Consider the following 10,161-nt stretch of genomic DNA (forward strand, 5'->3'; position numbering starts at 1 on the left):
CCAGAGCAGAGAACATAAAAACATTAAAAAACCAAAAACAAATCTGTGTCAAACATCTGAGAGAAAACACAAACACAGACAAACAGGGACCAGAAGCAGCCTCTGCTCAGTGCCCACGTCCTGTAAAACCAGCTTACAAAATGTGAACACATCTGCCCCACCCCTCCTCCCCTCAAGGGGCCAGAGACAGGAACACAAAGCCAATGCACTGAGCCCCAGAGGGGCAGCGCATGGCTCTGTGGAAACATCCAGCCTACACCACCGGGCACCCTGTTGGGGAAGGAAAAGAGAATTAGAGCCATATGCAACACAGCAGAGAGCTAAACAGTCAGAGAGACAGTGTGCCCCGCCCCTTTCCCCATGCCTGAACACCCCTCCCCTTCCAAAATAGACTATTTACCCAGCCTTTCCTGCAGCTCACAGCTCCTCCTTCAGCTACAGCTCACATCAATACACTCCAGCCACTGGAGTGCTAGCACAGGAAGCCCATAACCCAGAGTCACTCTAATGGGTAGTATTTCACCTACCCTCCAGCAGGAGGCATTTCACATTCCTTTGATTCCTGCTCCCTTCCCCACCCTCAAAATCCCAAAGGTAACAGGAGATACTGGCATCCCCTAACTTGGAGAGCAGGAAATCCCTCAAGCGAAGAGATGTTTCCAAGATTAAACCTTGAAACAATTTTAGTTTCATCTTCCTTCTCGCTGGCTCATTTCACTTTCATTCTGAATTTCCCCCTCAGCCAGACTCGGGGCAGTTCATGCCTGGTCTCTAACTCTACTGGAAGTGTCTCACGCATAAGGACTAAGCTGCAATGGCTGGGTTGGGCATGCAGAAGAGGACTATCAACCACTGGCATTCCACTGGAAAGAATGTGCAAACATTTCTATGGTTCTTTCCTAAACCTACATAAAAAGGTCAAGATACTAGGCTGAATTTGGTCCAACAGCATCCCTGTAACTGAGTCTTTAATGCCCTGGCTTTTGGGAGCTGTTCCCCTCAGCCCCAAGACCTCTGCAGAGCTGTGCACAGACTCACCCAAAGTTTTGAGCAGCTGCAGCGCTATGGCATTCTTGGCCTTGTCATGTCCACTCAAGCCAGATTTATCAGGTTTGATCCACATAAACCCACTGAAGGGGGATGGGTAACCTGGAATCACCACCTGATACCAGAACCGCAGCCAGCCGTCAGGGTTTGCTTGGACACATTTAGTTAGAAACACAGGGATTCCCAGCTGCTGCTTCTTGCACAGTGCATTCAGGTAGTCTAACACGCAGAGTGCCTGTGGCAAGGGGCACGTCACAGCATTACCAGGTGCCTGGCTCGGACTGTCCCTCTCGCAGCCACCAGGCCGCGAGCTTTCCGGGAAGGTTCTCTCCGAGTTGGCACGGAGTTTCTGCTTCATGTCTACTTTCAGCCAATCCACTTCGATTTCCTCTCCATACAGGCCCAAGTTACCTATGCACAAGAGGAAGCAGGTCTTAGTTTCAGAGCATTGGTGCTCCTGGTGCTGAGAATGGGGACGGTACATACAAGATACAGGCAAGAAAGCAAGAGGGAGTAAGAATGCACACAGATTCCTCCTCCCCCGCCCCCCCCCAAATTATCAGGTATTGGACAAGACAGTTTGAGATCCTACTGATAATTCCCTGCAATTCTGGGTTGGGTTTACACTGACAATGGCTACAGGTTACCAGATATAGGCCTAAACTAGAGAAAACCCACCCCCAAACTCATCTAGCCTGAGGGACCAGCAACAGCTCTGCTGTCATTTCCAAGCTCTCCTTTCTGCCCTGGTGATTTATACCCCAGGAAAGCTGGGGCAACCACTGCCACAAACAAAGGCAACATCTGAAAGGACATGGAAAGGGACAAGTCAGTAACCAGTGTTGCCATTTTAAGGTGATATCACCCTGTCAGGACAAGAGACTTAAGCAGATCAGAAGATACATGCACCCACTACTCCCAGACTAGTGCTCAGAGAAGCCACTGCCACTTCTGGGATCTGCAATGCCCCTTCTATTCTGACTCCTCTTGCCCTGGCCCACTCCTCCCCACAGAGGTGGAGTACCTTCCACTAGAGTTTTCTTGGCCATGGCTGCGGCTCGGTGGGAGTTGTATTTCAGCACTGCGAGCTGTCCCTCCTTCCGGGAGGGGCTGCGATACAGGGAGATGTTCAAGACCCCTGTTGTCACCTCCTGCAACAGTGTCTGCAGCTGGCCCTGCTCCACCAAGGACGACAGGCCATCCACACACAGCTCACACTTCTCAGTGCTCCTGCAAACCATGATGGGGCAGCCCTTCTGCACCTCAAAGTTGTTCAGAGCCGCAATAGCTATTTGTGCACTGCGCCGATTGCTGTATTTGGCATACGCGAAGCCACGGTTGAGCCCGCTGAAGGTCATCATGAGGCGGAACTCATACAGCTTGCCCACGCTTTGGAAGAGAGGAATTAGTTTGTTTTCATAGATGTCCTGAGGGAGTTTTCCAATGAATACCTCTGAGCCAGATAGAGGGGGCTCCCCGATCCAGCCTGTAGATACACAAAAGCCAAGCAGTAAGACTGAGAGACACCCAGTCTCCAACAACTGTGCTTCCCTGAAACTCAGTGCGACAAGAGGCTATGCCACTGGAGCGCAAAGTGAACCAGGCCTCAGCTTACCCCATATCTACAGAAGGATCCTGGGTAGGCAATGAGCCTTGGACACTAGCTCTGCACACAGGACAGGCTGGAGCAGATCCAAAAGGGTAAAGAGCAAGGCCATCCTGCTCAGTGGGAGAGGACAGAGGGAACCCTCTCATCCAGGGGTGAGAAAAATGTTAAAAAGGTTTCTTTGACTTAGTTTTTTAAATTACTACAAGTTTTTCTTTTTATAAGTAAACCTGTTTAAAAATGAAATCTGATTAATTGCTTAAAACATTTAAATTAAAAAAAGTTAAATCCATGAGCTGCTATCAAAAAACTTGGAATTAAAGGCTACTTTTCTATAGGAAGAAAGAGGTCTTCCCCCAATTCTAACTTGGCTCTATAAGCTTTATAAATATGGCACAATAGGTCATGTACTCTATGAAAGGTTTTATTTAAAAAAATTATATGCTGTTGTGTTTAAATTCCAGTTACCATCCTAATGGAGCTTGACAAATCATTAGCAAAAAGTTAATTATCAAGCAAGTAAGCAGTATATCAGTCACCATTTTCTAACATACTAAAAACATACAATTAAGACTCTGAAAACGTTAAGCTATAAAGTTGCTTAAATACCTGTGGCAAAAAGATGCACCAATCTAGTGTCAAGGCTCTATTTAGTTGTAAAGCACCACGTTTTAATGGGTACACCAACCAATAAGACAGCACCTTTCTTTAGAAAATAACTGGAGTACAAATGGAAAAGTTAATTAAAATCAGTATTTAAACAGAGGCTCTCAGTTGGTGATTTGAAGATCAGTGATCATCTTCAAAGGCCTTGATTTAAATCAATGCACCCTGCTCCCTTCACAGCACACCCTCCCTCTTGCTCACCCACCAGGCTGCTATGAGGGAACCCAGCTGCTGGGTGCCCAGGTGTTTTAGCCTCCAGAACCTGTCCCCCCCCCCCCAGCAACTATCCCAATCTTGGGGGGGTCCCTTGGCACACTCTCAAGGCATAGACCCTCTGTCTACACCCCTCCTGCCCCAAGACTCTTGGGCTCAGTGCTGACCCTTCAGATCCACTCCCCTCATCTTAAAATACATCCTCCTCCATAACTCCATCCGAAAGCATGAAGAGGGCCCTACCAAATTCATGGCCCATTTTGGTAAATTTCATGGTTATTGGATTTTAAAAATTTTAAATTGCATGGGTTCAGATATTTAAATCTGAAATGTCATGGTGTTGTGAGTATGGGAGTTCTGACCCAAAACGGGAGGGATCATGGGGGAGATCGCAAGGCTATATTGTAGAGGGTTGCAGTATTGCCACTCGTACTTCTGGAGAGCAACAGCCGCTGGCTGGGAGCCCAGTCTGATGTCAGTGCTAGTGCCAGCAGCACAAAAGAGCTGGGTTCCTAGCCAGCTTCCTGCAGGTGGGGGAGGCTTCCAGAGGTGGGTCTCTCCCAACCCTGGGAGTGGCCCATGCAGGAGACAAGGAAGTCCCATTTGTCCCCACCCAGACCAGCCAGGATTAGTAGCTGTAGCCTGGCACATGGTAGAAGCCCCCAACTGAGGCCCCCCCAGCTCTGGACCAGGGTTCAGAGGTTAAGGGGACACTGGTCACCCTGCCCCATGCACAGCCAACCCAGAGTGCCTCCCAACCATAGCACCCTGGGCGGTTGCCCATATAATCCACCTGTAAGGCCAGCCCTGCCCCCAAAAAAGTGATGACCCCCTCATACCATGGTACCCTCACTTCTGTGGTGATGGTGGCACCGCCTTCTGAGCTGGGTGCCCACCCAGAAGCCACTGCTCTCTGGCCACCCAGCTCTGAAGACAGCACAGAAGTAAGGGTGGCAGTACTGTGACCAATGGACAGATTTTGCAGGGGAGACCAGATTTCATGGTCTGTGATGCGTATTTTATGCTTGTGAATTTGGTAGGGCCCTAAGCATGAGCCTTTTTGGTACCTCTGAGGGCTCAAGTGGTAGGTGTGAATGCTTAACACATACACACTTTGCACAGAAGTCCAACACATCCTTGATCTTTAAGAGAGAAAATTACTCAGTGTCTACCTACACTATAAACTTAAGCCAACCTCTATTAGGTTGACTTACTGTGGTAGTGCATGTCTACACTACTGTCCTTGGGTTGGTGGTGCACATCCTCACCAGAAGCGCTTCCACTGACTTAAAAGGGGCAGCGTGGGGAGCTGAGACCCTAGTCTTTCAATTTTGCTGGCAGCTCCCTGCAAGAACCTGAGCTGCCCCCGCCCATGAACTGCCTCCCCATTCCTTGCCAGGAGCAGGGGGAAAACCACCCAAGGTTTCTAGCCTCCCTGTTCCCGGCTCCAGAGCCATACAATTGACAAGACCGCCAACAAACATTCCCGGCTGGGAGCGGGGTCCAGCTACCCGTCTCTCCAGGGGTACAAGAGGCAGTTGGGCTCTAGCTGCCTAGCTTCTTGTCAATTGACAAGAGCCAACAGCTTCTGTAAGGAATGCAGTGTCTACACAGACACTGTGTTGCCCTAACTACACCTACATAAGCCCTACACCTCTCGTGGCAGTGGAGGAATTATACCTGCGTAGTGGGACACGTGCATCGGCAGGACAAGGCTGCAGTGCAGACACTGACATAATTAGGTCGATGCAAGCTGCCTAACATCGACCTAACTGTAGAGTATACTATGCCTCAGACTACAGATCATTTAGAAAACTTAACTGCAACACCCCTAACTAGCTCACCCTGCCCTTGGCAGACAAACTCTCTTCAGGTAGCTAAGCAGGGTCCCTGGCCTCAGACTTCTACATGCTGGACTGCTTCTCCTGCATGGAGACAAGGGGGTCCCTAGACATTTTGGTATCCTCTGCGGCTGGGGGGGACCTGAGGGGTGAAACTGCACCCCAGCACAAGCTGGCAGAGCGAAGCAGGTTGGGGCTGGGTCGCTCCACTTCCTGCTGCCTGGTGATTGCAGAGCAGGCCCGACCCTGCACTCATGGTGTTTGACAGGAAGTGGAGTGACTGGGCCACCGCCCACTCCACTCTGTTCCTTTGGCTTCCAGCCTTGGGACTTGGAGGGCAGGGGGTAACTGCCCCCCAGCACTCACCAGTGGTGCAATGTCTAGGAGTGGCCCTGCTCAGCGCTCACAGAAATGGGGCCCGTGACCCTGCATACCCCCACCCCCGGGTCACCTGTCTGTAGCTGTTGTGGGCTGCAGGGGTTCCCCCTTCACACATGCAGAACACCTGAGCCAGATAAGGTGGAGAAAGAGGACGACTTGGGATGACACGCTGAGCAAGATCCTGCAAGCCAGAGCTGTATCAGATCATGAACAAAGGACCTGGAGGTTGAATACTGCAGACTGTATGGAGAAGGATAGAGTGGACAGGAGAAAGATGCAGGAGTCCCAGCAGGAAAAGACAACAGATTTAGCAGGATATAATTGAGCTTCTCCAGCAGCAAAAATCCCTAGAGACTCTTGTGGACCTACATGTTCAAACACAGGCTTGCCTCCCTTTGCAATCCATGGAGAGCTTCATCATAGCACTCCAATACACCCCTCACTACTCTTCTCATGGCTCTACAAATACCAAAAAGATCACGTATCCTGTGCTTGCAACGCTCATGATAATAGCGCAGAGCTGTACAGACTCCATGCTTCTATCAGAGATGGCTAACAGTGACAAGCCCTGCCTGGGTTCATCGGACTTTCAAAACAGGAGCAAAAATTATGGGGTAGAGATGTTATGATATGCAGAAAGTTGCATGATGGGAACTTGACCCTGCAGTTCCACCCACCCCTGCACAACTTGTTTCTGCCCCTCCACACATTGCCAAAAGTTCCCAATGGCACTTGCACACCAGGATACCTACCCACTGCATATAGTTATAGGCACTCCTAGTGAGCGTGCAGAGCACCAATGCAAGGAGCCAAGCATACAAGTGATATGATAACTGCAGCAGCTTTATGCCTATGTAACTTGCACTGGCAAGAGTTTGTAGCGTGGATGTGTCCCAATGTGCTTCACCTTGGGTAAGTCATCACCGCATTCAAATGCCAGGGACAATGTTGTGTCACACATGATATATCCTTGCCAGCAGAGGCGGAAAGACACACATACACACACGATACTAGTTTTCATAGCAACATGCTCACAGTATCAACCAAAATTCTTACATTGTACAGACGCCCCCATATCACCACACTTCCTCATCAGGAAACTTATCTAGGTTTTCCATTCATTGCTACCCATCATGGAGCTGTGAATGGACTCAGCAGTTTGGAACCAGTAGAGTGACTGTATTTCTATGCCTAAAGCAACTGAAAAAGCAGTCAACTTACCTGGAGGAGGGCCTCCATACTTCCTCTGACCATTGACCTGCACCAGTTGGATGCCAGTCGTCTTCACCCAGGCCAACAGGGCTGTTTTGTTGTTCTGATTGATGGCATCACTCCACATCTGTCAAGGAACCAGACAGACACTTTGTCCAAGGTTGGCCCAGTGGTTATTTCTGACCTCATGTCTGAGGCCTTCAGAGGAAGCGAGTTAGCAGTGACCCACACCACCAGTAGACAGACACCCATTTACAACCCTCCTCCAAAAACTACCACCAACTGGTATGTAAAACTTTAGACTGCGCTTTCTTGTTCTCTGACACTGGAGAATATGTGACAAGACTCCTACATCACAGAGACCTCCGGTGGCTCTACTTAGTCAGGGTTCACCTACCTGGTCTGGTTAAATGGAGCCATAGTAGATCCAGTGTTGCAGGGAGGCCTCATCAGCTCACTCCCACTTACTCCATGGTGATGAGGGGCTATGAAGCTCCCTAGATTCCAGCAAAGACTCCAGAATGAAGTCCAGGTTGCAGAAGGTTTTCAAGAGAAAAACCTCAGTATTAGAGAATAACTTAAGAGTAATACATAAAAAGGTGTTCAGACACCTTGAAGAAAGCAGTCAGACATCCACCAACTCAGACTGATGCTAAGACAGGACATGCATCTGGAACATGATGGTAGAGAGAATACCATACTGCTGTGACAGCCTCTGACACACTCACTCCAATTAGAAGCTACATTTCCTAAGACTTAAATTGCAACTCAGCTGGAGAAATATTGGTAAAGTGGCAGCTCCCATACCCCACTCAAAGAGACATCAGCATCTTTCCTAGGAATGGAGATACCACAACAAGAAGTTACTAAAACCTTTCCTACGTGGGACAATTGCATCAGTTTCACTCAAGTTTTTTTTTTAAAACCCATTTTTAATTAAACTGGGACAAACCCCTGTGTAGAGGCTCTTATCCTGGTTTCAAAACAAGGATGTTTTGATTTAGCTTAAGGTGATTAGAAGTCCGTTTAAGTTGCACTGAAATAAGTGCATCCACACAGGGGTCTGCATTAGTTTAAACAGACTGGGTTAGACATCACCCTTTACATACCATGTAGCAAGCATTTTAGAGACCGCTCTCAAGCTTCAACATTAGTTTCTACAGCTAGTACATATTTAGTTGTACTGTTTTCTAAAGCAGGAAAAATCCTTCCAGAAGGTAGAGATTAGAGAGCTGGAAAGTGATTGGCCCTAAACCACCTAGTTCTCTAAACCAGCAACAATGCTCCCTACATACAAAATCAAACATGCGAGAGTGCCTCATGGGGGCTTAACACAGCCATGAGATGGCCATAATGCATGTTAAGATTTTAAGTCACCTTCCTTCTCCCCTTTTCAAGATAGGCTTCCTTCCCAGTTTGGGTTGTCATTGTTGGGTTGTCTAAAAGAGTGTTTTAGGAAGGTTTCAGAGTAACAGCCGTGTTAGTCTGTATTCGCAAAAAGAAAAGGAGTACTTGTGGCACCTTAGAGACTAACCAATTTATTTGAGCATGAGCTTTCGTGAGCTACAGCTCACTTCATCGGATGCAGTGAGCTGTAGCTCACGAAAGCTCATGCTCAAATAAATTGGTTAGTCTCTAAGGTGCCACAAGTACTCCTTTTGTTTTAGGAAGATTATTTTCCCCCCTCTAATCTGGGAAGACAGCACCCTGCCACCAAAGCTAAGCAACTTGCATATCTTGAGGAGAAACATGGTCTCGTTGCAATAGCCAGCTGAAGGGAGTGGTAGCTGAGCAGTTGGGAACACCTGTGTCAGCCAGAAAAAGGCAGTGGGTGTGTCAGAACCATCAACATACAACAGATAGTGCCAGGGGCAGCCCAAACAAACAGACAGACATTTACAGATAAAGAAAACCAAAAATGTGTAGCTAAATCCTGGGGAGAGTTAAGTTAGTTTATCTCTGATTGTTTGGCGGCTCCAAGCCTTTGAAGATCAGCACCACACAGGCAGGGATTTCCAGACTCCACCCCCACCTTTTCCTGGGGTTCCACTCCCTCCCCTGCTCCTCCGCAGGGACGGGCATCACCCGACACCTCCTCGCTGGTCTCCCACCTCAGGGCGCACACAACCCTCCGTGCTCCTCCATGCTGACAAGGGCGCCACCCCAGGCCCAGCCTCTGGGACCTACGGAGGGGGAAGGGGAAGAGCTCGCAGAGGGGACCCAAGTTCATTAACGCTCCCTGGGGCAGACTCCTCTCCGCAAAGCGCCTGTTTAGGGGAGTCTCCGGGAAGCGAGTTCGGCCCCTTGGCCAGAGCCGCAGCAAAACGGGCCGGAACCTGCTGCAAGGCTCCGCCAGGCCCCTGAACCTAGCATTTGCCATCCAGGGCCAGGTTGCGGAGCGACGCCGATTCTGCCCCTTCCCAGAGGGGCAGCACCGGGGAGCACTCGAGCGGCTACCCCAGAACACCGACGGCGTCGCAGATCCCCTCCATGCCGGCACCCCCCGCACCAGAAGGGTCCGGACGCCCCCGCCCTGCCCGAGGAGCCGCTCACAACGAAGCTCTCTCCGCGGCCGGCAGACGGGTCGGGCCCCCTGGGGCCGGGGAAGCGCTGAGCGCCGCTCCAGGAGCCCTGTACCGGCGGAAGGCGCCGCAACAGCCAAAGGGGCTGCGCCACCCAAGGAGGCTGGAGGTTCCCCCTGCCCTCTGGGAGGGGGAGGCAAGAGGGGGCCGGAGCTGCCCAGGGATCCCAGGGGCACGTGCTCGGCACCAGAGCCCAGGACCCCTCGCTCGGGCCGCTATCCAGTCAGGCGAGCCCCGGGAAAGGCCCCAGGGCGCTCACCTGCGCCTCCAGCGCGCCCTCCATGCTGCGCCAACCAAATCCCTCGCAGCGGCGGCTCCGCCCGTCGCCCCTTTATAGCCGCCCCAGGCCTGGAAGCTTCCAGCGGCCCCAACCGGGGCTCGCTCATTGGGCGCTGGCTGGGCTCACCCCGCCCCCCGGGGGTTAGGGTGGAGCCGGCCTCGGCCCTGGATGTCGGCGAGGCGCCTCGCTTCGGCACCCAGAGCCAGGGGGCTGCGGCAAAGTTGCCGTCTCCGGGCATTGCTACAAAGTTACAGGCCGAGGGGGCCTGCGGAGAGGGGCGCTGCTCCCAGCAGGTCCCGTGCCAGGTCTGCCGGCAGGGCAAGGGGCCAGACG

The 10,161-nt window shown here is 51.0% G+C and overlaps 1 protein-coding gene across 1 annotated transcript; it reads right to left on the reverse strand.

Annotated features, from left to right (window-relative positions):
* Positions 1–253: 253 nt before the first annotated feature.
* DND1 (DND microRNA-mediated repression inhibitor 1) lies at positions 254–9,848 on the reverse strand. Its single transcript, XM_074962000.1, has 5 exons — positions 9,808–9,848; positions 6,976–7,093; positions 2,072–2,533; positions 928–1,458; positions 254–270 (listed from the first exon to the last, which is right to left on the reverse strand). Exons 1-5 carry the CDS (start codon positions 9,829–9,831, stop codon positions 254–256), a joined length of 1,152 nt encoding a protein of 383 aa, XP_074818101.1. The 5' UTR covers positions 9,832–9,848.
* Positions 9,849–10,161: the final 313 nt, after the last annotated feature.

This window comes from Natator depressus, chromosome 8 (genome assembly GCF_965152275.1).
Source record: "Natator depressus isolate rNatDep1 chromosome 8, rNatDep2.hap1, whole genome shotgun sequence".
Taxonomy (NCBI): Eukaryota; Metazoa; Chordata; order Testudines; family Cheloniidae; genus Natator; species Natator depressus.

Coding starts and splice junctions, on each gene's coding strand:
- DND1 (XM_074962000.1), bottom strand. CDS start 9,831: ATGGAGGGCGCGCTGGAGGCGCAG. Junction 2,534..6,975: donor GTATGGAGGCCCTCCTCCAG/GTAAGTTGACTG, acceptor GTGTATCTACAG/GCTGGATCGGGGAGCCCCCT. Junction 1,459..2,071: donor CAAGAAAACTCTAGTGGAAG/GTACTCCACCTC, acceptor TCTTGTGCATAG/GTAACTTGGGCCTGTATGGA.